The sequence below is a fragment of the Moschus berezovskii genome, chromosome 11, assembly GCF_049115385.1.
Source record: "Moschus berezovskii isolate FMDL1 chromosome 11, NW_MosBer_1.0, whole genome shotgun sequence".
Taxonomy (NCBI): domain Eukaryota; kingdom Metazoa; phylum Chordata; class Mammalia; order Artiodactyla; family Moschidae; genus Moschus; species Moschus berezovskii.
In genome coordinates, this window is record NC_142470.1 from 103,272,485 (window position 1) to 103,299,099 (window position 26,615).

A 26,615-nucleotide genomic window follows, 5' to 3' on the forward strand; every position below is an offset into this window, starting at 1 on the left:
AGAAAAGAAGGGAAAAACAAATTTTCTCCTTGTGATGAGAACTCTTGGATTTGCTCTCTTAACAACTTTCCTGTTCATGGTACGGCCGCGTTAGCCATAGTCACCATGTTACACCTTACACCCTTGGTACTTGTCTGTTCTCTTTTTAACCACAGCCGCAGGTGGTGGTCTTGGCCAGGCCTTGTTGAGCCAGACTGGGACTCAGCGCGCGGAGCTGAGGGCCGGGCGGGCTGAGGGAACCTGTTCCCAGAGCCGAGGTGGGGGCCTTAGAAGTCGCGGAAGGCGTGCGGAGAACGCGCGGGCTGGGGGCGCGTGCAGACGCGCGCGTCTACTGCGCGCGAGGTCGTCCGGGGCGAGGAGTGGAGGGTTTGCGGGAGCCGCCGGTGGGGGGCGGGGGGTGTGTCTCTGCGTCCTGCACAGAACTGGGCTGTCTCAGCTGCCAGAAGCCAGCCGTGCCGCCGGCGGAAGTGCGGCCTGAGCGCGCCTCCCCCGGACTCGCTTGGCCTTCGGCGAAGGAAGCGATCGCGCTCCCGCCGGCGGGACCCGGGCAGCGAGCCTCCTCCGGGCCTCGCCGTCGCCGCAGCCCGGCGGTCATGAGCCCCGAGCCGGTCCCGCCACCCTGTCGCGGCCGCGACTGCGGGGAGCCGCCGGCACAGCGCGTGGACAAGGGCGACGAGGCCTTCCGAGGCTCGACAAGGCTCTTCCGCTGGGCGCCGGCGGCTGCGAGACGCGCTGGCCCGCGCTGGCCGCCTCCCCGAGTGCCTGGGCGCGTTCCGCGGCGCCGCGGCCGGACGAGCTGGGGGAACTGACGGCCGGCCTGGCGCGCGCCCTGGGCCCGCGCGAACTGCGGGAAAGCACCGGCCGCGCCCCCGGGAGGCCTGCCGGGACCTGCTGGCTGCCCGCGCTGCCGGCGGCTGCTGCACAAGCCGGTGACGCTGCCGTGCGGGCTCACTGTGTGCCGGCGCTGCGCCGAGCCGGGCCCGGCCGCCCGCGCGCCGGGTCAACGTGGTGCTGAGCGGCCTGCGGGAGAAGTGCTTCCCGGGAGAGTGCCGGGCGTGCAGGCTGGCGGGCCAGGCGCGGACCCCGCGGCGCCAGCGGCAGCCGGAGGCTTCGCTAAGCAAGGTGTCCCCAAGCCCTGGACCTGGGTAGTGGGCGCGGGCGCAGGGCCGCTTGCCCGCCCAGCTGTGAGCCGCGGGTCCGGGCCGGGAGAACTTGCTTTCTGGAGGTGGTGAGACCAGGTGCACCCGCGGGCGGTCTTTCCAGGACCTTCGCGGCACTGCTGAACCGTCTTGTGAGGCCAAGACTGCTTTTTCACCCTATCTTAGGAGTGTAGTGAAGCGTTTTCGGTGGTCAAGCAGGGAAATGCAGATGGCTCACGCTCTGGGGCAGGGCGCAGAAGAGAACTGTGCGGTGGGGCTGGGGTTGCTTTGGGGATTTAGGTGGTGAACGCAGGAAGGATGCTCTTACACTCTGCAGTCAGGCTCTGACTTCCTCTCTCAAAGGCCGTTAGGTGTTGTTACGGTGTAATTAATTTTTAGATGGTTATATATCTCCTGGAGGAGGAAATGGCAGCCCACTCCAATATTTTTGCCTGGAAAACCCCATGGAAGGAGGTGTGGCGGCTACAGTCCCTGGGGTCACAGAGTCAGACGCGACTTAGCGACTAAACCACCACCACGACGTTACATAGATACATAGATGCCAAAACTTTAAATTTCTTAGTATTTTGAATCCAGCTATGTAGTAAGAGTTAAGGTCAAGAGGGAAGGCTTACCCCTGAAATGTAAGGGTAATTCATCATTACCATTCAATAATACCAGCGGGGAGACATACTACATGTAACATACCCACGTTATAATGCCCTTATAAGAAACTAGGAATAAGAGGCAGTTTAACCTAATTTGATAAATATTCTCTCTCGGAAGATTTTAGCAAACATACTTCATGTTAAAACATTAGACACTTTTTAAAAAAATTCAAGAATAAGAGAAAAATGTTCACTACCACCACTGTTTTTGCAGCATCAAAGGAAACAGTACAAATCAGTTCAGTTCAGTGGCTCAGTCGTGTCCGACTCTTTGCGACCCCATGAATCACAGCACGCCAGGCCTTACTGTCCCTCACCAACTCCTGGAGTTCACTCAAACTCATGTCCATCGAGCTGGTGATGCCATCCAGCCATCTCATTCTCTGTCATCCCCGTCTCCTCCCACCCCCAATCCCTCCCAGCATCAGAGTCTTTTCCAATGAGTCAACTCGTCACCTGAGGTGGCCAAAGTATTGGAGTTTCAGCTTTAGCATCAGTCCTTCCAATGAACACCCAGGATTGATCTCCTCTAGAATGGACTGGTTGGATCTCCTTGCAGTCCAAGGGACTCTCAAGAGTCGTCTGCAGCACCACAGTTCAAAAGCATCAATTCTTCGGTGATCAGCTTTCTTCACAGTCCAACTCTGACATCCATACATGACCACTTTGGCAAAGTAATGTCTCTGCTTTTTAATATGCTATCTAGGTTGGTCATAACTTTCCTTCCAAGGAGTAAGTGTCTTTTAATTTCATGGCTGCAATCAGCATCTGCAGTGATTTTGGAGTCCCAAAAAATAAAGTCTGACACTGCTTCCACTGTTTTCCCATATATTTCCCATGAAGTGATGGGACCAGATGCCATGATCTTTGTTTTCTGAATGTTGAGCTTCAAGCCAACCTTTTCACTCTCCTCTTTCACTTTCATCAAGAGGCTTTTGAGTTCCTCTTCCCTTTCTGCCATAAGGGTGGTGTCATCTGCATATCTGAGGTTATTGATATTTCTCCCGGCAATCTTGATTCCAGCTTGTGCTTCTTCCAGCCCAGCGTTCCTCATGATGTACTCTGCATATAAGTTAAATAAGCAGGGTGACAATATACAACCTTGACATACTCCTTTTCCTATTTGGAACCAGTCTGTTGTTCCATGTCCAGTTCTAACTGTTGCTTCCTGACCTGCATACAGCTTTCTCAAGAGGCAGGTCAGGTGATCTGGTATTCCCATCTCTTTCAGAATGTTCCACAGTTTATTGTGATCCACACAGTCAATGGCTTTGGAATAGTCAATGAAGCAGAAATAGGTGTTTTTCTGGAACTCTCTTGCTTTCTCCATGATCCAGCAGATGTTGGCAATTTGATCTCTGGTGCCTCTGCCTTTTCTAAAACCTGCTTGAACATCTGGGAGTTCACGGTTCACATATTGCTGAAGCCTGGCTTGAAGAATTTTGAGCATGACTTTACTAGCGTGTGAGATGAGTGCAATTGTGCGGTAGTTTGAGCATTCTTTGGCATTGTCTTTCTTTGGGATTGGAATGAAGACTGACCTTTTCCAGTCCTGTGGCCACTGCTGAATTTTCCAAATTTGCTGACATATTGAGTGCAGCACTTTCACAGCATCATCTTTCAGGATTTGAAATAGCTCAATTGGAATTCCATCACGTCCACTAGCTTTGTTCGTCGTGATGCTCTCTAAGGCCCACTTGACTTCACATTCCAAGATGTCTGGCTCCAGGTGAGTGATCACGCCATCGTGATTATCTTGGTCGTGAAGATCTTTTTTGTACAGTTCTTCTGTGTATTCTCGCCACCTCTTCTTAATATCTTCTGCTTCTGTTAGGTCCATACCATTTCTGTCCTTTATTGACCCTATCTTTGCATGAAATGTTCCCTTGATATCTCTAATTTTCTTGAAGAGATCTCTTGTTTTTCCTGTTCTGTTGTTTTCTTCTATTTCTTTGCATTGATTGCTGAGGAAGACTTTCTTATCTCTCCTTGCTATTCTTTGGAACTCTGCATTCAGATTCTTATATCTTTCCTTTTCTCCTTTGCTTTTCGCTTCTCTTCTTTTCACAGCTATTTGTAAGGCCTCCTCAGACAGCCATTTTGCTTTTTTGCATTTCTTTTCCATGGGGATGGTCTTGGTTCCTCTCTCCTGTACAATGTCACGAACCTCCGTCCAGAGTTCATCAGGCACTCTATCTATCAGATCTAGTCCCTTAAATCTGTTTCTTACCTCCACTGTATAATCGTAAGGGATTTGATTTAGGTCATATTTTTTTTTTCCAATTTTATTTATTTATTTTTTTCAAGTTGAACAGACTAAATTTCTTTAAACAAACTTACTTATACTCCAGAGTCCTTTAAAAACTTAATAGCATTTATACATTGAAGGTATTTGATTTTCTTGTAACTAGCACTTCAAATGCAACAAGCATTTGAAGCAACAAGCATTTGACCCAACAAGTAAAACTTTCTACAGTTCATAACTTTTATAAATAAATTAAATGTACAGTGAATAAGTTCTCTGAAATATTTCAATATTTCCGCAGGTTTAGTAACATCGTAAAATACATTTCAACTAAAATTCACAAATCTAAAAACCTGTTAGGCAATTTTAGGCGTTTTAAGATGGAAATGAAGACCAATGTTACATCGTAATATGCCAATTACAAATAGTACTTCAAATAGCAAATAGTACAGTTTGTCCCAAACTTTAAAAACTATTCATGAACTCAACACTGAACTATTGATGGCTATGAGAATTGTTTCCTAGCCTTTTTGAAAATTTCAACCCATTTACGTTTAAGGTAATTATTGATAAGTACGATCCCGTAGCCATTTTCTTTATTGCTTTGGGTTCAAGTTTATACACTCTTTCTGTGTTTCCTGTCTATAGAAGATCCTTTAGCATTTGTTGGAGAGCTGGTTTGGTGATGCTGAATTCCCTCAGCTTTTGCTTGTCTGTAAAGCTTTTGATTTCTCCTTCATATTTGAACGAGATCCTTGCTGGGTATAGTAATCTGGGCTGTAGGGTATTTTCTTTCATCACTTTAAGTATGTCTTGCCACTCCCTTCGGGCCTGAAGAGTTTCTGTTGAAAGATCAGCTGTTATCCTTATGGGAATCCCTTTATGTGTTATTTGCTGCTTTTCCCTTGCTGCTTTTAATATTTGTTCTTTGTGTTTGATCTTTGTTAATTTGATTAATATGTGTCTTGGAGTATTTCGTCTTGGGTTTATCCTGTTGGGGACTCTCTGGGTTTCTTGGACTTGGGTGATTATTTCTTTCCCCATTTTAGGGAAGTTTTCAACTATTATCTCCTCAAGTATTCTCTCATGGTCTTTCTTTTTGTCTTCTTCTTCTTTGAAACAGTACAAATACTAGAATGCAAAAGTCAGCTGTTTTTTTCATCAGGTGTGATTATTTAGACCATTCCAGAGAATCAGCTTGTAGCAAAGTGGGAACAAGATGGAAATATCCATTCTCACATAGATTTGCAGTAGGTATATTTCCCAAGCTCAGAATATATTTCCAGCAGCATTTTCTCTCTCTTTTTTTTGGGTTTGTTTTAGATTTCCAAAAATCTCTATAGATTTTTCTGTGTTTCAGAATGCATTTGACTGTGCCCTTGAGGCACTTGAACCTGATATTGTGTTGGAAAGGATTAATCTGCAATTATGTTCAGTGTAGATGGACTACAGAGGGAATATCATGAGATGGACAGAATAGAATTCTATGAATACCTTCCAGGCAGTGAAATACCTGACTAAAAATTACATGTTTGGGAGTTCCTTGGTGGTCCAATGGTTAAGACTCTGTGTTTCCAATTCAGGGGCCTTGGGTTCAATACCTGGAGGGGGAGCTACCCAGGTAGCTTTTTGGTGGCCAAAAAAAAAACCACATATAATAGAAGCAGTATGGTAACAAATTCAGTGAAGACTTTAAAGATGGTCCACATAAAAAAAAATATTAAAATCGAATTTGTGGACTGACATCAATATTGCATAGTACCTGTGAGCATTTTCAAAGATGAATATGTAAAATTTCTTTATAGATCAGGCAGTAAACATTTTCAGTTGATTTTTATGACAGGGGACACTAACTCTGAACCTGATTTGAGAAAATTTTACCTTCTGGAAGAGAATTCCATTTTTCTAATTGTGTGTGTGTGTGTGTGTGTGCTCAGTCGTGCCCGACTCTGTGACCCTGTGGATCTATATTACAAAAATATTTTGAATTTTGTCAACAAATAAGTTATAAAAATTTGTTTTCTCCCTTGTTATAGAAATACCTACATATCCTCAAGTTGACCTCTTGTCCTGCAAAGCACAATACCTGGCCTTTACAGAAAAAAAAGTTTCTGATCTCTGTTGTCAATGTCTTTTTAAAAAATTCAGCTTTTTCTTGTTTGGCTTTCCATTCCTGCTCCCCTTTCCCCTTTGCCCCTGTCATACCCTTCTCTGTATTATACGCTTGGAGCAATAACGCATTTATGAGCAGTGCCTGCTCACCATGCCTTGATTCAGTTATCTTTTTGCATGAGTTCTTTTATGAGTGTTTTCCCAGGTAACTGTGTAAACTGAGAAGATATAGAGTAGGGTTTGGAAAGCACCAAGTAGTTACTTTGAGGAAAAGTCAAGCTCAAGGATTTTGAGCAAGTTGAAAATGTGTGAAGTAGAGAGATGAGAACACATCTCAGGTGCCTGGCATATTTATCGATCAACTAAAAGGCACACTTCAGCCCTGTTTCAGAGATCCTACCATGAGTATGGGTAGAGTGAATTATGTCCAGGAGCATAAGAAATAGTCGTAATGGTTCTGCTTTCATGAGCTCTGGCTTTGTCGTGTTTCCATGGTACCCTGCCTGCTCAACAATTCCATACACTGTCATTAGTTCTCTTGGCTTCTGTGCAGCTGGACTTAGGTCCTTAGCAGCATATGAGTAATTCTCAAGATCTCTTCTGTTTGAAGAATCTAGGGAAAAGATTGTTCTTCTTTTCCCACTTAAGAGAACATGTTACAAGTACAGTTATGGTCATGAATCTGCACCCACTCAGTTGTATAGAAAAACAAATTATGTTTTACTATTCTGTTTTTAAGTGCAAATTTCCTTGTGTACTTTCAAGAAAATTACTCTAAATCTTTTATTTTTACATGCCTAGTTATAACATTAAGATGGCTCAGCATTTACTCAGTGGAAATTATGTTGTAGCTACTGTGTGTGTAGCAGTCTGTTTTCTTGATGCATTTTGAGCTATCACTCATTCTCATTTCTGATTGCCTGAGAGAAGCTGTGTAAAATATACTTACCAAACTACGAAACTCTCCATATGATTTGAGAAGAAGTTATTTATTTTACCTTTTTTAAAATTGGAGGACAATTGCTTTACAATGTTGTGATGGTTTCTGCAATACATCAGTGCAAACCAGTCATAATTATGAAAATATCCCCTCTGTCTTCAGCCTCCCGCCTCCATGTCAGCCTTCTAGGCCATCACAGAGTGCCAGGCTGTGCTCCCTGTGTTAGACAGCAGCTTCCTGCTAGTTATTTGTTTTTCATATGATTTTGTGTATATGTCAATGCTATTTTCTCAATTTCTCCTAGCCTCTCTTTTCCCTGCTGTGTCCACAGGTCCATTCGCTACATCTGTATCTCCATTTCTTCTCTGCCAATAGGTTCATCAGTACTATTTTTCTAGATTCCATATATATGCAATTAGTATATGATATTTGTTTTTCTCTTTCTGACTTTCTTTACTCTGTGTAACAGGCTCTATGTTCATCCACCTCAGTACAACTGACTCAAATCCATTTCTTTTTATGGCTGAGTAATATTCCATTGTGTATGTGGACCACAGCTTCTTTATCCATTCATCTGTCAGTGGACGTGTAGGTTGCTTCCATGTCCTGGCTATTGTAAATAGTGCTGCAGAGAACATTGGGGTACACGTGTCTCTTTTAAAAAATTTATTTGTGCTGGGTCTTAGTTGTAGCATGTGGGATCTTCGATCTTCCTTGCAGCAGGTGGGATCTCTTTTTTTTTTTAAGTTGTGGCGTGTGATCTGATTCCCAGGCCAGGAATCGAACCCGGGCCCCCTGCATTGGGAGCGTGGGGTCTTAGCCACTAGACCACCAGGGTTCGACACATGTCTTTGTGAACTACAGTTTTCTTATTGTCTGTGATAGCTCAGTTGGTAAAGAATCTGCCTGCAATGCAAGAGACCCCAGTTCGATTCCCGGGTCGGGAAGATCCCCTGGAGAGGGGATAGGCTACCCACTCCAGTATTCTTGGGCTTCCGTGTGGCTCAGCTGGTAAGAATCCACCTGCAATGTGGGAGACCTGGGTTTTATCCCTGGGTTGGGAAGATCCCCTGGAGAAGGGAAAGGCTACCCACTCCAGTATTCTGGCCTGGAGAAGTCCATGGGGTCGCAAAGAGTCAGATATGACTGAGCGACTTTCACACAATCATATAAACATTCATATAAATACTCACACAAAAGGAAATCTTGAAAGTGGCAAAAAAAAAAAATCACAAGGAGTTGCAGAGTCAGACACTGCTGAGTGACCCTCACTTTCACTTTCATGGTAGTTTTCTTCCTGGTTTGTTAAGGAATCTCCGTACCATTCTCCATAGTGGCTGTTTGCATTCTCTAGTTTACATTCCCACCGACAAAGTAGGGTTACCTTTATGTTTGTTTTCTAATTTAATATTTTTAATCACTTAAAGATAATTTTTTTAAATGCAGTCATATTTGCTTATTTCCATCCCCATCCCTAATGTCTTTCAGCTCCTGGTAATAATTCATTATTGCTGCTGTGAGCAGAATTGTATTTATCCATGAAGAACTATGAACAGGCTCTGCAGGATGCTGGTGAAATTTGTCAGAATGAACCTCTCTTGCCTAAGGTATTTTTATGGGTTGGCTTTGGAGATAATAAATGTAAATTTATGGAATGTTCTTAATAAATTATTAAATAAGACTGTTGTGATCAGGCAGCTATAGACAGTGTACATTTCTCTCAGTTTATAGGTAGTCTAAATGTAGCAATCCACTTCATACTAATCCAGCAGAGTTGAAAAGACCAAGTTTCCAACTGGATCTAGATAAGAAACACTAATTTAGATTACTCTTAGTAGATGATTAACTGAATAATATGCCTTATGCACTGAACAAATATGTAAAATAATAGAACTTTATAGATTTGTGAGTTAAAAGAAATGTTTAAGATTACAGTTTAAATAGGAAGATCATATAATAATCATGATTAGCTGTTGAGCCCTAATATACATGGTGAATATAAGCAGTGTTAGTAAAAGGGTGACTTTTGTATGTATTCTGGAATAATTTTAATTTCTGTGTCTTGGCTGGAAAGTTCCAATATCTTTCTCTGTGATACAAAATAAGTTTGACTAACAATGACAGCTTAAGTTGTCCTTGAGAAGGTTTATAAGCCAAAGAATAAAAGGTGTAGCTTTTTTTTATGAATCTTTGAATTTTAAACCCCTTAAGAGATTTGAAAGTTTTAAAGAACTTGTGATGAGATGAACACTTATAGCATTCTCTATTTAATAATTATTTTTTCTCCTGCTGTATTACTTTCTAATTACCTTTGTTTTTAGAAACACTGAAAAAGCATTAACCCAGGTTAATAGACAATATGTAGCCTGTTCTTCCTTTTTCCTTTATTTTTATCCATCCAGTCATCCATCCATCCAGTCATCCATCCATCTGGTCATTCATTCATCCATCCGTCTGTCTGTCCATCCATCCATCCAGTCATCCACTCATCCATCCATCTGTCCATCTATCTAGTCATCCATCCATCCATCTGTCCAGTCATCCACCCAGTCATTCATCTATCCAGTCATCCATCCGTCCAGTCATCCATCCATCCATCTGTCCAGTCATCCATTCATCCAGTCGTCCATCCATCCATCTATCCAGTATGCATCCATCCACCCAGTCATCCATCCATCCAGTCAGCCGAGGCTCTAACTGACTCAGTGTCAAAGGAAACCTGCTGGAAACAGTTCATCTTTCTTAAATATTAGCAAAGAACTGAGGACCAATGAGAAAAAAATTGAACAGCGCAGAAGAGAAAGATTAAATGATGGGAACAACTGACTCTAATGGAAATATAACATGTGAACTAGTCAGACAAACCACAATATATACAGTGATTTGAGAAAATATTTTATCCATAAAGCAAAAACAAAATGCTGTTGGGAAATACTGATCCATGTTGTGTTTTGTTCATTTCTGTTGTGGTACTTTGTATGTTAACACTTTATTGTAGTTATTTCTATCATGTGTGTCTGCTCCCACAAAACCATGTGCACCTTGAAGACGGGAACATGGTAGTGACCTCTGATCACTGAGTAAGTTAAAGGTGCCGGACATCCAGTTCTCTCTTAGTAGGTCCCTTGAATCTGCTTTGGGATCAGACTCCAAGTGTGGACTCTGGTGTTCTGATCATGGATCATACTCGTGGGACATTCAGGTTTCCTGGTTTATAAAGTGGTAGATCTGAAGCCATCCTCCGTGGGCTTGTGTTTATTCTATTTAATATAAAAATTAAACAGTTCCAGTGATTTTTTTTCAGGGTCGTTTGTACGCAAGTGTATCATCACACTGTTTTTTTCAAATGTTTGTCTTAGGATGCATCCAGGGGCATCATGTGAAAGCCCAGGCTTTCTCTGGACTGGGAAGAAGTAAGGAGACATTGAAGGAGCTTCTCTACTGCCTTGCTTTAAAACCTGAATGTAACTCAGTGAAGAAAGAAGACGAAAAGATGTGATTCCCTTTCAATGACTTGCTTCTTTGAGTCTTACTTTCTGCCTTTATGTTCATGCTGAGTAGCTCTTTTGTGTAAAATAAGTGAGAAATGTAACTCTGAATATTCATGACAGTGTGATTTAAAATGCACAGTGGTAATGATGAGTTCCCACATTTGATAACCTTCATCCATGGGTAATACAGCACGTTTCACGAGATGGCACATATATCTCACCTGTGCTGAACTAATGACATGTATCAGTGAGACAAGGTTAGTGTATAATGCTGGGGATACGAGGTGATTTATCCTAGGGTTTGTAATTCAAATGTTATAGTTTGTGTGGGAGCCACATGAAAGTCATTGTGATATATGCAAAATAAATCAATTCAGCTACATAGGTTGACTTGAAATTTTAAGCAAAGCTTCACGAACAAGATGCAGAAATACCTGCTCTTTTATGCAGTTCTTTAGCCTAATCTTCGGAGAAGGCAATGGCGAGCCACTCCAGTACTCTTGCCTGGAAAATCCCATGGATGGAGGAGCCTGGTAGGCTACAGTCTGTGGGGTCGCTAAGGGTCAGACACGACTGAGCGACTTCACTTTCACTTTTCACTTTCACACATTGGAGAAGGAAATGGCAACCCACTTGGAGAATCCCAGGGATGGGGGAACCTGGTAGGCTTCCGTCTATGGGATCACACGGGGTTGGACACGACTGAAGTGACTTAGCAGCAGCAGCAGCAGCCTAATCTTATTAGAGGTCATCAAGTCACACTTGGTGTAAGGACCTACCCTGTTAAAAATCTTGTATGATAGTTACACAGCCTGAGCATTTCCAGTGACCATGAGCTCTTATTTTTACATTTCCTTTGAATCTTTTAGGTTTGTTATGTATTTTTCAAAAGTGTTTTAAAAAATGCTTTTTTCCTCTTGGCAATTTTGTAGGTACTATGTGAGGTGTTTTTCCCAGCTTCAGAAAACATGCCCCAGAATTTAACATCTTCCACCCAAAGCTTACTGTTGAACACGAGATTAAAGGCTCAATGTCAGAGCCATGTGAACATCCAGGGTCCTGTGGAGGAAGGTGGCAGTGCAGGAGGGTCTAAGGTAGGAAGTGCACGTATTTGTCAATACTATCTCTCTCTCTCTTTTTTTTTTTTAAACTTAGCTGTGTAAGGTCTCAGTTGCAGCATGCAGGATCTCTTGTTGCAGCACACGGACTCTTCATTTGTGGCTCTTGGGCTTTGCTGCTCCAAGGGATGTGGGATCTTAGTTCCCTGACCAGGAATGGAACCATGTGACCTGCATTGAGAGGTGGCTTCTTAACCACTGAACCACCAGGGGAGTCACTGTCAAAATTATCTTGATTAAGCTTAATGTAGTTTTGAACTTTTACAAGCTATTCAGATGTTAACATTCCGTTAGCTAGTACTTCTCAAGACCAGTTCTGGCTTCTCCTCTTGAGAGTTAAAACTTTCAAAGGATGTTGGTGGAAGTACTGAAAATCACTGAAGATTGATGGGAGTTCCCTAGTCGTCCAGTGGCTAAGTGCCTGCTATGCAGGGAGCCTGGGTTTGATCCCTGGTCAGGGAACTAGTTCCCACATGCTGCAACTAAAGATTCCACATGCTGCAACTAAGACTGGTGCAGCCAAGTAAATAAATAAAATATTTAAAAAAAGAAAATCACTGAAGACTGGAAGAAACTTCTAGAACATTCCCAAACACCCAAAACCTCAGGAGACTTGAAATTATTTTGTCTTAAAGAAAAGAAAGCACAGGGATAATTTGAATATATGAATACTGGTGTTCAGTTGCTCCCTCAGGAAGAAATATCCTTATATTTTACTATGAAAACTGTACAGTTCATCTCAGCAGTTAATAGATGAAACCCGTTATGAAGGAAGAGTGTAAGGCTTCTTTTTTTCCCAAAGATTCCCAAGAAAGGCTATCGCATGACATTTTTTTCTTATGCTATGATGTCTTTAATAGTCAGGTTTCTTTTTTCCTACTTTATCAGAATCCATCTGAGAAACCTGATGTGTTTAGAAATAACAGTTCCTCAGTTTTACATTTCATTCTGGGCTTACACTGTGAAGAGGATCAGGAGGTATTAGACAGCATCCTTCCAATGGAACCCAGCACTGGTTTAAAGGGAAAGTTTCCGAATGACTCGGAGGATGCACACAATGTAAACGCCCCTGGGAAAATTCCCAAGAAAGGTTAGTAGGCTGTTTGTCGTGGAGTATGTGACCGGAGAGTGATAGACTGTTGGCTGATACTTAATACACTTAAAAATAATTTTACACAGGCAGTTTAAGATGAATAATGAAATGATTGAATATATTACCTTTCAGACTATAGGTCAGTTTCAGTGTCCAAAAAAGCAGAGAAATTTAGGTATAACTTTAACTTTTATTCATGCTTTATAGACAAATAATGGCTATATACAGTCAGGCTTCAATACATGTGAATTCAACCAACCACGGATCAAAAATATTTGGGAAAAAAATTTCAGAAAGTGCCAAAAAGCAGAACTTGCTTTTACCCTGTGTAGCAAGTATTTACATAGTATTTACATATATTGCTATAAGTATTATTAGTAATCTGGAGATGATTTAAGGTATAGGCATGCCTCATTTATTGTGCTTGGCAGATTATTATCATTGTTATTTTTAACAGATTGAAGGTGTGTGGCAAACCTGTGTTGTCAGGAAATGGTTAGCCCATTTAGCAATATATTATTTTTAATTAGGGCTTCCCTGGTGGCGCAGATGGTAAAGAATCTGCCTTTAATGCAGGAAACCAAGGTTCTATCCCTGGATTCGGAAGATCCCCTGGAGAAGGGAATGGTTACTCACTCCAGTATTCTTGCCTGGAGAATTCCATGGACAGAGGAGCCTGGCGGGCTACTGTCCACGGGGTCACAAAGAGTCAGACACGACTGAGCGACTAACACTATTTTTAATTAACATATGTGCGTTGTTTTTTTAGGGATAATGCTACTGCACACCTAGTGGACTACAATATAGTGTAAACATGAGGGTTTTTTTAAACTTTATTTATTTTTGGCTGTGCTGGGTCCTTGCTGCTGCTCGAGGGCTCCCTCTCGTTGTGGAGAGTGAGGGCTACTCTAGTTGCGGTGCTCAGACTTCTTGTGGTGGCTTCTGTTGTGGCAGAGCGGGCCCTGGGGTGCTCAGGCTTCAGTCGTTGCAGCTCACGGGCTCAGTAGTCGCGGCTCCCGGGCTCTAGAGCGCAGGCTCAGTTGTTGTGGTGCACAGGCTTAGGTTTTCCTTGGCGTGTGGGATCTTCCCAAGTCAGTGACCAAACTCAGGTCTCCTGCAGTGACAGGCAGATTCTTTAACCCTGAGCCACCAGGGAAGCCCAAGTATAAGTTTTATATGCACTGAGAAACCAAACACAATTTGTATGACTCAGTTTATTGCAGTATTCACTTTATTGCGGTGGACTGAAACTGACCCCGAGATACCTCTGGGCTGTGCCTGTGCGTGGGAGGGTGTGCTTAGGTTATCCGCAAACACCGCACCGTTTTCTATAAGGAACTCCATCCAGCATCAGGGATCTTGGCATCCCTGGGGGTCCTGGAACTGTCAAGGACATTTAAAACTCATTTAAATGTGTCCCTGCATGCGTGCTCAGTCGCTTCAGTCATGTCCAACTCTTTGTGACCCAGTGGACTGTAGCCCACCAGGCTCCTCTGTCCAGGGAATTCTCCAGGCAAGAATACTGTAGTGGGTAGCTCTTCTCTACGCGATCTTCCTGACCCAAGGATTGAACCTGAATCTCCCACATTCTGGGCATATTATTAACCATCTGAGCCACCAGAGAAGCCTGTAACACACTTTCGCCAGAGGAAATAGACTTTATTGCTTTCTCTTACCCAGATGTGCAAGTGTTAATTATAGCATTTAAATTTTTTCAGAGGCCGACTCCTTACCCGAAAGAAATGTGAACTCTAACACAAGAGAAAGTGAAGAGCTCCCCATAGAGGTGGCTGACTTTGAGTGTGCCCTTTGCATGAGGTATGGCGACATAGCATCTACGCCACTGTGAAAAATCCAGCCTTTCTGAATTTTGTATCCTAAACGTAATGGGCTTTTAAAAAAATTATTTGTTTTAATTGGAAGATAATTGCAATATTGTGATGGTTTTTGCCACCCATCTGTATGAGTAGGCCATAAGTACACCTGCTGTCCCCTCCATCCTGAAACCCCCGCCCAACTCCCTCCCCACCCACTTCATTCCTCCAGGTTGCCCTGCTTCATGCGTCAGACTTCCACTGGTCATCTGTTTTACATGGATAATGTGTATGTTTCAATGCTGTTCTCTCAAATCATCCCACGCTTTCCTTCTCCCTCTGAGTCAGAAACTCTGCTCTTTACCTCTGTCTCCTATTATCAGAGAAATTATGTACACTTCAATAACAATTGCTTTATTTTATAAAAATCTGATAAGAAAGGTGAAAACGGAAAATGGGTATAAGTGGTTTCTAGAGTTCTTCTAAAATGAATAGATTCTTTGAAAGTCTACTGTGGACATGTCTTGCTGAAAACCCAGATGTTTCTGCAGGTTGCTCTTTGAACCTGTGACTGTGCCCTGTGGACACACGTTTTGCCTGAAATGCCTCGAGCACGGCCTGGACCATGTCCCACATTGTCCCTTGTGCAAAGAAAGACTTTCAGAAGTAAGTATTTCTCTGGAAATGACAAATCCGGGCACTTTTAAAATTTGGCCTCCACCTCCTTTCCCTTCACGTGCAGCTTTTAATTCCTTGGTCCCTTAGCTCGCATTCTCAGGCCTAACAAAGTCAGCTTTTTGCTTTTGTGGGTATCTGTATAAGTAGAGAGCAAAGCTAAAGTCAGCCCACAAAGTAGGGAAGATTACATTTCAGTCAAAATTCATAATCTTAAATCTGAGACTTGAAACACCATTAGTCATTCTTGCTGTGCTTCTCTGGTGGCTTCAGCTTTTCACCCTCCAAGGCGATTCTTTGATATTTCTCTTGTCTTCCTCCACCTGCTACTCGCTCCCTCTCCCCTCCCTGACCCGATTCTCCATGGAGAGTGTAGACGCCAGCAAGATGGGGATTGCCTCTTCCTTCCTCCAGGCAAACCCTGTCTCCTGAGCTGCTTTCCTGGGGGAGGGACAGCCCAGCCCTCCCTCACAGGGCCAACCTTCCATCTCTCTCACCTCAGTCCCTTTTGTCTTCTGAGACCTCAGCTCCCTACAAAAGAGAGCTCTTTTTCCTTAAGAACTGATTACCATAGGGACATCCTTTGGTGGTGCAGTGGTTAAGACTTAACCTTCCCCTCCAGAGTGTGTGGGCTCTATCCCTGGTTAGGGAGCTAAGATCTGACACGCCTTGCAGACAGAAAACCAAAACGTAAAACAGAAACAATATTTTTACAAACTCAATAAGGACTAAAAATGGTCCACATCAAAAGAAAAAGAAAAAAATCTTGAAAAAAAGAATTAAATACCAGGCAGTATTATTTAACTTTGTTTTGTTACAGTTGTTGGCAAGCAGAAATTTTAATACAACTGCTCTGGCCGAAGAATGAATATTTTGGTATTTCTCAGATGAGCTGTCTGACAGATAATCTATGATGAAGAAATGATGGAGCTGTCACAGTAAGTCCTCGTGTTCTGGGTACTTTGTGCTGAGCTGAGGTTAAAGAAGAAAATCCTGGCTAACCTCACAGCTCTATCTCATTTTTTTTTTCGCCTCTTTGGTAGAGACATTGGACTCAAAAAAGAAAAAAAATTAATTGCAAAGTGTTTATAGAATTTAACTGAAGAAGGTTGTAAGAAATATTCCCAAGGTGTGTTTTGACAGAATCATATGGCTGCTTTTTATATCTAAATAAGCAATACTGAATTTTTCAGAACTGAAAAGGCACAGTTCATTAAAAACAGAAGTTGTTCGAAAACAGGCTTTTTTCCCCTCAAAATAGGCTTGACAGTTGTTTTTTTTTTCTTTTAAAGTGATTAAAATTTTGTGTTGTAGTGACCTGTAAGTATTGAGATCTTATCATTCTTCTAGTCTTTTTTATTTATTAGCAGAACTCATTACTTTTGACGTCTGTCATTTTTGCTTTCATCAGAATTATTTCTGATTTATTTTTCTTGTGATGTAACCGACGTCTCACATTATACTAGTTTCAGGTGTACAACAGAGTGAGTTGATATTTGTGTATACGGTGAAATGACCACCATAGGAAATCTCAGCTGACATCTGTCTCCAGTTACAATATTTTTATTGTGATAAGAGCTTTTTGAGATTTATTCTCTTAGCAACTTTAAAATATGCAATACAGTATTATTCACTATGGTCACCATGCGTTGCATTGCATCTCCAGGACTTGTTTATTTTATAACTGGAACTTTGTGCTTTTTGACCCCCTTCACCCGTTGCACACAAAGATACACACACAAGTGCGCGTGCGCTCACATACACACACACACCCCACTACTGGTAACCCTGTCTGTCCTCTTTATCTATGAACTTGGTTTTGTTTTTAGATTCCATATTTAAATGAGGTCATATAGTTTCTGTCTTTCTCTGTCTGACTTACATCATTTAGCACTGTGTCCTCGAGGTCATTAGAATGTGTTCATAGTGATCTTAAGCGCGTTCTCTCATCAGATTAAATAAGAGGGCTTGCTGAGCACTTTCTCTGCTGTGACTGTTGACTTTCTTTTCCCACCTGAGGCTTAGGCAAGCCCAAGGGTTTTGTCATTAAGAGAACTGCGGTTGTCACACCCCTCCGTGTCTGACAGCTCCCACAGCTAGTTAACATTCCTCTTGCCCCGCAGTCTGACCAGAGATGTGCCCATCTTTGTGTGTGCCATGGCCTTCCCCACTGTGCCCCGCCCGCTCCACGTCTGTGAGCCTCGCTATTGGCTTACGATGCAAACATGCGTGGAGACGGACACCAGGCGGTTCGGCGTGTGTTTATCTGCTGAGCACGCGGGGTAAGAGTTATCAGTATTCAAAGAAAAGGTTCTGGGGACTTCCCAGTGGTTAAGACCCCACGCTTCCAATGCAGGGGATGTGGGTTTGATTCCTGGTTGGGGAAACAAGATCCCACATGCTGAGTGGCGGAACTTCCCTGGTGGCTCAAATCGTAAATAATCTGCCCGCAACATGGAGATCTGGTTTTGATCCCTGGGTTGGCAAGATTCCCCTTGAGAAGAGAACAGCTACTCACTCCAGTATTCTTGCCTGGAAAATCCCGTGGACAGAGGAGCCTGGCGGTCCAGTCCATGGAGTCACAGAGAGTTGGACAGGACTGAGCGACTAACACTATGTAATTGTGAACACACTGTGTGGCGCAGCCAGAAGATTAAAGAGGAGGGGGCTTATGATTAAATGCAGCATTTTTCAGTTTTCTTGGAGAACAACTTAAGATGATATTGGTAATCTCTAGCGTCTGTGGGGTCGCACAGAGTCGGACACGACTGAAGTGACTTGATGGCAGCAGCACCAGCAGCAGTGGCTCCTATTGCACAACGAAGTACAAGCCTGGGGACCTCTGTGTTGTGACTCCACCTTTCATTCCAGTCTCGTCTCCCACTTCTTCCCCTTGAACATCACACCTGCCGATTCTCGGCTGTCTCTCCCACCTGTCCCGCCAGGATCTTGGAGTATGGCTGCATGCTGGAAATCAAGGACGTCAGGACATTCCCCAATGGCAACTCCGTCATTGATGCCGTGGGGATCAGCCGCTTCCGGGTTTTGAGCCACCGTCACAGAGACGGCTACAACACGGCGGACACTGTATTCAATGGAATGGAATTCAGTGGAGTGGAAGATGAAAGGGTGAGTAGTCACACCTGCAGTGCCAGCTCCGTCCCCTCTCCAGCCGCTCTTTCTGCTCACCTGTGGGCACCGGGCCTCACGGGCCAGAGGGCAGAATGCAACCAGGTGAACGGCAAGGTTTGGGGCACAGGGAACTGGTTTGAAGATGAGTGTGGTGGCTCTCCGGGTTCCTCTTCTAGTATTGTTCTGTCGCTAAGTTGTGTCTGACTCTTTGCAACCCCATGGACTGCAGCACGCCAGTCTTCCCTGTCCCTCACCATCTCCTGGAATTCATCCAAGTTCATGTCCATTGAATCAGTGATGTCATCCAACCGTCTCATCCCCTGTCATCCCTTTCTCCTGCCTTCAATCTTTCCCAGAATCAGGGTCTTTTTCAAGGAGTTGGCTCTTCACATCAGGTGGCCAAAGAATTAGAACTTAAGCTTTAGCATCAGTCCTTCCAAACAGTATTCAGGGTTGATTTCCTTTAGGATTGAGTTGTTTGATCTTGCTGTCCAGGGGACTCTCAAGGGCCTTCTCCAACTTCAAAAACATCAATTCTTTGGCGCTCAGCTTCTTTATGGTCCAGCTCACATCTGTACATGACTGCTGGAAAAACCATAACTTTGGCTATACGGATCTTTGTTGGCAAAATGATATCTTTACTTTTTAATAAAATTAAGAATGGTTATGTGTTACAATCTAATTCCAGAGTCTACCCCACTTTTCATAAATGCTATAGTTTTGCAATCAGAAAGGACCTTAGTGGTTTACTCCCGTTTTACAGATGAGGAAGTTCTACCCTAAGGCGACTGAGCAACTGGCTAGCATTCCCACATGAGAGGCAGGGATGACGCCAGAACAAACCCGGGCCCCCTGGAGCTGTTTCTGCTCAGTATTCTTACTTAGGATGGCGCCTTGCTGGGCAGTGAGAGGGGCCCCGGCAGCAGGGTATGTCCTTCTAAAGCCATAGGATCTCCTCTGGCATCAGGCTCAGGCTGTGAGTGCACTGTTGCTGTAGCATATCTTTTGAAGTATAGTTTGGTGGCATGGAATACAGGTTTAAACTGCTATAAGTCTTTGACTTGAACTTTCCTGGTGGCTCAGTGGTAAAGAGTCTGCCTACCAGTACAGAAGATAAGGGTTCCATTCCTGGATTGGAAACATCCCCTGGAGAAGGAAATGGTAACCCACTCCAGTATTCTTGCCTGGAAAGAATTCTATGAATTCTATTCTTGCTTGAAATCTATGGGATTTCATAGACAGAGGACCCTGGTGGGCTATAATCCATGGGTCACAAAGAGTCGGACACGACTAAGCAACTAAACAACTCTTTGACTTGGTAATTCTGCTTCTGGGAATCTATCCTGAGGCAATGACAGCCCCTTCTCACACACATGAAAAAAACCACTTTGCATAATTACTTAATATTATTTGTGTTATCTTATTAATAAAATACATCTTATGTGAATGGTTGGATAAATTATGGTATATTTCAAATGTAGGATTGCATGTAGCCATTAAAAATGATTCCTAATAATATCAGATACATTTTTATATTAAGATAGTAAGAGAAACATGTGGGTGTTACCGATGGACATGGGATAGATTGAGCACCACTATGTAACAGTGCAGATCTCTACATTGAGCTTGTGTACCTGTGTGTGTGTGTGTGCTCAGTCCTGTCCGATCTTTGCATCCCGTGGACTGTAGCCCGTCAGGCTCCTCTGTCCAGGGGATTTCCCAGGCAAGAACACTGAAGTTGGTTGCCATTTCCTCCAGGGGATCTTGCGACCCAGGGATGGAACCTGTATCTCCTGCATTGGCAGGCAGATTCTTTACCAATAGCGCCACCTGTCCATTTATGAAGATCAGTCCTGGGTGTTCATTGGAAGGACTGATGCTAAAGCTGAAACTCCAATACTTTGGCCACGTCATGCGACGAGTTGACTCACTGGAAAAGACTCTGATGCTGGGAGGGATTGGGGGCGGGAGGAGACGGGGACGACAGAGAATGAGATGGCTGGATGGCATCACCAACTCAATGGACATGAGTTTGAGTGAACTCCGGGAGTTGGTGACGGACAGGGAGGCCTGGCGTGCTGTGATTCATGGGGTCGCGGAGAGTCGGACACGACTGAGCAACTGAACTGAATGAATTACTGAAGTGCTGAATGCCAGGAATCTGCTCAGCAGACATGGGCTTGGTCACTGTGTAATGGACACGTAAGTGTGATCATGAATCTCTGAAAAGGCTGCCTGTCTTCCCTGACCGGGTGGAAGGCCCAGAGTGCGAGGAGCTTGGCGTGCTGCACGGTTCAGTGTATCGGCAGTCTGTGTCCTGGTTCGCGTCACTTCAGGATCCCATGAAAGAGCAGATTTTAAGCCATTTTGGGTTAATGCCAGACAGAGAACCTGAGCCTCAGGTATGCTGTGCGGCTTCTTTGATAGTGCTGATATTTCCTGCCATCGTGTGCTGAGACACGCCACAGCACAGCGAAGCTTGGCAGCACCTGCTCTGCCGCCGACTCTGTTATGGCCGTTTATGAACCATGTCATTTATCAGGAGCCCAGAGAGACACCTGATAGAGTAGCATGTGCCTTGTGGAGCAAAAGTGATAGATGCTTTCTGATAAATACTGCGTGAGGGTAATTTGTTTTCTGTCAGAAATCAGTTTATTCTGGTTGACTGTCATCTTTTGTACTTCTCTCACCAACATCAGAAGGTTTGATGATTGTCATCTATCAGCAGGATAGACTCCATGTTTTGTACCTAATCCTGCCTTACACCTAATGAACAAGCGTTGAATAAATGAGAAAATTCTCTGTCATCAATTTAGAAGCTTTTCTAGTCCCCTGTCCTGTCTTCATTGGCTTTCTCTCTGCTCCCAGGAGTGCTTCAGTGATGCTGTTTTTTTCTTATTTATTTATTTTTATTGAAGTACAGTTGATTTACAGTGTTGTTAATTTCTGTTATACAGCAAAGGGATTCAGTTATACCTATGTATGCATTCTTTTACTCGTGTTCTTTTCCATTTTGGCTTGTCATAGGATTTTGTTTTTCTTGGAGTATAGTTGCTTTATAATGTTATGCTCGTTTCTGCTGTACGACAAAGTGAATCAGCCACATGTATGCACACATCTCCTCCCTCTTCATTCTCCTTGCTCTGCCTCCATCCTAGCCTCTAGGTCATCACAGGTCACCGAGCTGAGCACCTGTGTTATATGGCACAGTCCCTCTAGCTGCCTATTTTCACACATAGCAGTGGGCATGTTTCAATGCTGCTGTCGCAGTTCGTCCCTCCCTCTCCCTCTCCTCTGTCCACAATTCTGTTCCCTACGTCTGCTCCTCTATTCCTGCCCCGCAAATAGGTCCAGCAGTACCATCTTTCTAGATTCCATGTGCATGTATTAAATACGATATTTGTTTTTCTCTTTCTGATTTACTTCGCTGGGCTCATCCACATCCCTCCAAAGGACCCAGTTTTGTTCTTCTTATGGATGAGTGATATTCCGTTGTATTTCAGGCGTTCATCACTTCAGGTCTGTGAAGCATCGCTAAGTGCAAATGGCTCGTCTCCCACACATTTGGATGACAGAGCCAGGAGGGGATGGTGCGGGCTCGTGACCGAGAGTGAGGGGCCAGGGCCAGGCCTCGCAGGCGTCGGGTCAGGTGCCGTGTCTTCTGCGTTGCTTCCGTCAATTTCCCTTTCCTTTCGTGTCTCTTGCTGGCCTGTGTCTGTTACTCTCGTGTGAGTTCTGTCTTCTCCAAACCCAGGAAAATGCTTTCGGTCAAAAATCACCCTCAGGCATGCCTCACCCTCTGCTCTATTACAATCTCTGCTCCTTCTCTGTTTTGTAGCTCAGATTCAGAAAGCAAGGTGATTAGGCTAGCTTGATGACAGTATGAATTATCCTTTTTTCTAGGTGTTTTTGCTTATTAACCCAAATTTTTCTCTAATTGTAACACACTGCATGATTGTCATGGCTTAAAAACATCAGAAATTTATTGTTGTACAGTTTGGGGATTAGAAATCCCTCACAGGTCTCACCAGGCTGTGATCAAAGTGATGGCAAGAGTTGATTCCTTGCTGGAGGCTCTAAGGGGGAGTCCATTTCCTCCCCTTCTCTGGGCTTGAAAGGCTACTGGTGTTCCTTGGCTCTGGCCCCTTCCTCCATCTTCCAGGCTAGCAGTGTTGACCTCTGACCCTTCTTCCATGATTCACACCCCCTTCTGACCACAGCCCAGAGTAGCTGTCTGCCGGAAGGACCTTTATGATGAGGTTGAACCCGCCAGGAACAATTCAGCATCATCTCTGCACCTTTTCAGGTCCCTGACTCACTCACATCTGCAGGGTCCCTGCTGCCGTGTAAGCTGCATAGTCACGGGCTTAAGAACCAGAAGGTGAACACCTCTGGGAGACCGCCTGTCTTCCCACTGTGGAGGATTTTAGGTCCTATGTGGGAGGTATTTTTATGCTGAATGTGAAAGTGTTAGTCACTTAGTTGTGTCCAACTCCTTGCATCCCCGTGGACTGCAGCCCGCCAGGCTCGGCTCCTCTGTCCATGGGATTCTCTAGGCAAGAATACTGGAGTGGGTAACCATTCCCTTCTCCAGGGGAATCTTCCCAACCCAGGGATCGAACCTGGGTCTCTTCCGTTGCAGGTGCATTCTTTACCGTCCGAGCAACCAGGGAAGCTCCTTTATGCTAAGGCTTTCCCATTAAGCCTGCTACTCAGTTTCTCCCTACTCAGTAAAGTGAGGAGGGAAAAGAGAGTATGAACCTTACAGAAGGTTGTTTTGTCCAATACTTGTGCCGTCTTCCCTTGGAGGGGAGGTGGGTGCCTTCTGCACGGTGACGTGGGCTGCCCCATGCACTTTAACCTTGGTGCCGTCCTTCATCTCTCACCCTGAGCTGAGGTGAGCCCGCAGCCACCCCCACTGGTTCCCAGTTTGGATTCTGCTTGCTTCTGGAGTGGGGATGGAGGAGAAGCAGGGAGACCTGGGTATCTTGGTTTCAGTTCCAGGAATATTGAAAGTAACTCTGTGGTTACCTTTTGCTCAGAGCTCAATCCAGAAGTGCCTGTTTGGTTATGAAATAAAGGCTATCAGGTGGCATAATAATTCATATATATATTTAATAGTAACTCATTAAATGGGCTTCCCGGGTGGCTCAGTTGGTAAAAGAATACGCCTGCAATGTAAGAGACCTGGGTTTGATGCCTGGGTGGAAGATCCCCTGAAAAGGAAATGGCTAACCATTCCAGTATTCTTAGCTGGAAAAGTCCATGAACAGAGGAGTCTGGTGGGCTACAGTCCATGAGGTCACAAGAGTCAGACACGACTTAGCAACTAAACCACGATACCACACACGTATGTATACTTAACAGTAGCTCATATATATATAGCTATTTCATATATATGTGTATTTGTCTCACTGACTTTATTATAAGATTTATAACAGTCAAATTTGTATCTATACTGTTTCTTTATAAACATTTTTCTTTGTAGCGCATGTTTAGAAGACAATAGCAGAACATTGGAAAGTAGAGATAAAAATTATGATCACTTCTTCTAATGGGTCATAGACTTTGAACTGGAGCTTTATTATTTTTAATTTGGCTGTGCGTGGTCTTATTAGTTGTGGCATGTGGGATCCAGTTCCCCGACCAGGGATTGAACCCAGGCCCCTGTATTGGGAGCTTGGAGTCTAAGTCACTGAACCACCAGAGAAATCGTGAACTAGAGCTTTAAGAGACTGCTGCTGCTGCTAAGTCACTTCAGTCGTGTCCGACTCTGTGTGACCCCATAGACGGAAGCCCACCAGGCTCCCCCGTCCCTGGGATTCTCCAGGCAAGAACACTGGAGTGGGTTGCCATTTCCTTCTCCAATGTGTGAAAGTGGAAAGTGAAAAGTGAAAGTGAAGTCGCTCAGTCGTGTCCGACCCTTTACTGCAAACACCTAATTCATGAAGAGTTTTCCTGTGGAAGGTGCGTCTCTTGTCAGGTTCTTCCTTATGTGAATTTCCCCCATTTAAGTGTGTAACATACAAGTAAGCTTTGTTGGGGCTTCCCTGGTAGCTCTGTGGTAGAGACTCTACCTGCCAGTGCAGGAGACACGGGTTCGATCCCCGATCCGGGAAGATTCCACATGCCACAGAGCAGATGCTAGAGCCCCTGCTCCACAGCAAGAGAAGCCACAGCAATGAGAAACCCCATTGCAACCAGAGAGTAGCCCCCAATCTCTGCAACGGGAGGAAAGTCCACACACCAGCAAAGACCCAGCATGGCCAGAAATAGATAAATAAGTTATAAAAAGCTTTTTAAAAAGTAAGCTTTGTGTTTTAGGGCCGAATGAATGGTGCATTAGGCCTCAGAGAGAAGGCAGCATTTAATTCTTCCTCCTGTTGATGAGACAGAGGACCACATTGAGAATAGGCTTCTCCTTGAGGTGCTAATTTTGTCTTCCTTTCTCTTGCAGAGTAACCCTAGTGGTCCTGTGTGGTCCTGGTGGATGCTGGCCAAGTGTTGGCATTGGAGCGGAAGGCTCAACTGGCCACACTGGGCATGATCTCGCTGAAGGAGTGCCTGCTTGCCATTCGGAGAATATTAGTCATCGTCATGTGTAAGATGAGTAGTCAGCAAGAGCTCGTTAATAGCAAGGAGAGAAATAGTTGATTTCAAGGTTTCTGGAAGGCCTTGAGTTTTTATGAGGTGTGCCAGGCACGGATGAGTTAACATCCATCCATCATGCTTTTGTAAAATGCTTGTTGATAGTGTTCCAGAATGGAACACTTGGGCAGACGTTGTCTCCTACTCAGAAGTTAAATCTGTGCTAGATGGAATCCGACTCCGTACAAGGTGAGACTGAAATCTGAATGGATCCCATGGTTGGAAAACAACCTAAAAAAATCTCTCTGCAACAGAAGCTTCCAGTGTTCAGTACACTAAAGATGATTGCCGAGTGGTTTAGGTTTTGCTGGAAAGAAGATTGCCTTCCCAGTGAAGTGTCTTGTTCCTCCAGACGGGAACAGCTCGCTTGGGTGGGTGGGTAGTGAGAACAAAACTGTTTTGTTATCTGGAAGCATATTTCTCAGAGTCCAGGCTAGCTGAAAACATGCTTATCAGGCTTTGTGTGTCACTGTGAAATGGAGGAATCAAACCATTGTCCAGTGTGGGGGGTGAAGTTAGTCCTTATCCAACAAGTAGCATAGAACCAAATAGAGCTGTGTTCTTGTGTCCTGCAGTAGTTCAAATGTGGTCAATTGCATATTTTAACTAAATGAATATCAAAATGTAAGAAGGTGTACCTTGGATATAGAAAAACCTGAAGCCAGTGTAGTTGATTTGAGGATATGTATTTGTGCGTGCATACACACCCACACTCACACCCAACCAACACAGGATGAAAAGGGAGCTAACATTCTACCTGTATTGGGATGTTAAGAGTACAAGCAAAATAGTGCAGAGAACCCCTTGGAAACACAACGTCTTATTAATTGAGTGGGTGTGAAGCATTAGAAAATGTCAGGTTTCTACTCAGATTGGCGTTAGATGTTAGATCCATCAGTAAATTTGAGCTCACTATCCATCCACTGATAGACATTAAAAAGCTGCTATGAATTCGGTATCTATTTATCCCAAGAAAGCGTACCAGGACACTATACAAAGAGAGGGAGGTGGGTATGGGATGTAAATATTTAGCAAGTTTTTTTTTCCAAACCCAGCCTGAAAATTCTTTTTTTTTTTTTTTAAGTTTTACTGTGGTCAGACTAGTTGTTATCTACTGAAATACAGTGTATAACTTCCAACCCCCTGGTGCATATTGCTGATGTTAGTTGGAATAACCGTTGAACGTGATGTGCTGGCTCGTTCTCACTGGCCTAACAGCTGGTATGTTTAGGTGGCTTCTTGGTCTGTGAGGTGGACGTTTTTAATGAAGAGATGATGAAAACCACACTAGAGAGTTAATCACAGCTTTGAGTTTTGCTTTATTATTCATCCAAGGTATGTGATGTTTGAGTTTTAAAAAAATGCAGTTCATGATGACCAGTGGTGGTTGGTTCATCAATTCATCAAGCATTTTTATTAGAAAGACTTCATAGTCATATTTGCTTTTAGTTGTAGGAGGTTTCAGTGGCTAAAACTCAGTTTCATTATGGAGTGAGCAAATACTATTCTTAATCCCAAAGAGATAATTTGAAGGTATTTT

At 43.8% G+C, this 26,615-nt stretch overlaps 1 protein-coding gene across 1 annotated transcript; it reads left to right on the top strand.

The window, feature by feature from the left end:
* Positions 1-593: 593 nt before the first annotated feature.
* On the top strand, positions 594-25,090 carry LONRF2 (LON peptidase N-terminal domain and ring finger 2). The gene is given in 19 exon segments (XM_088841637.1): positions 594-712; positions 714-782; positions 784-840; positions 842-982; positions 984-1,116; positions 1,118-1,145; positions 8,593-8,711; positions 10,475-10,595; positions 11,526-11,689; positions 12,602-12,803; positions 14,525-14,624; positions 15,172-15,286; positions 16,116-16,197; positions 16,200-16,233; positions 17,419-17,577; positions 18,241-18,431; positions 20,687-20,829; positions 24,885-24,926; positions 24,929-25,090. Coding segments are annotated over 19 exon segments (2,172 nt in total). The 3' UTR covers positions 25,082-25,090.
* Positions 25,091-26,615: the final 1,525 nt, after the last annotated feature.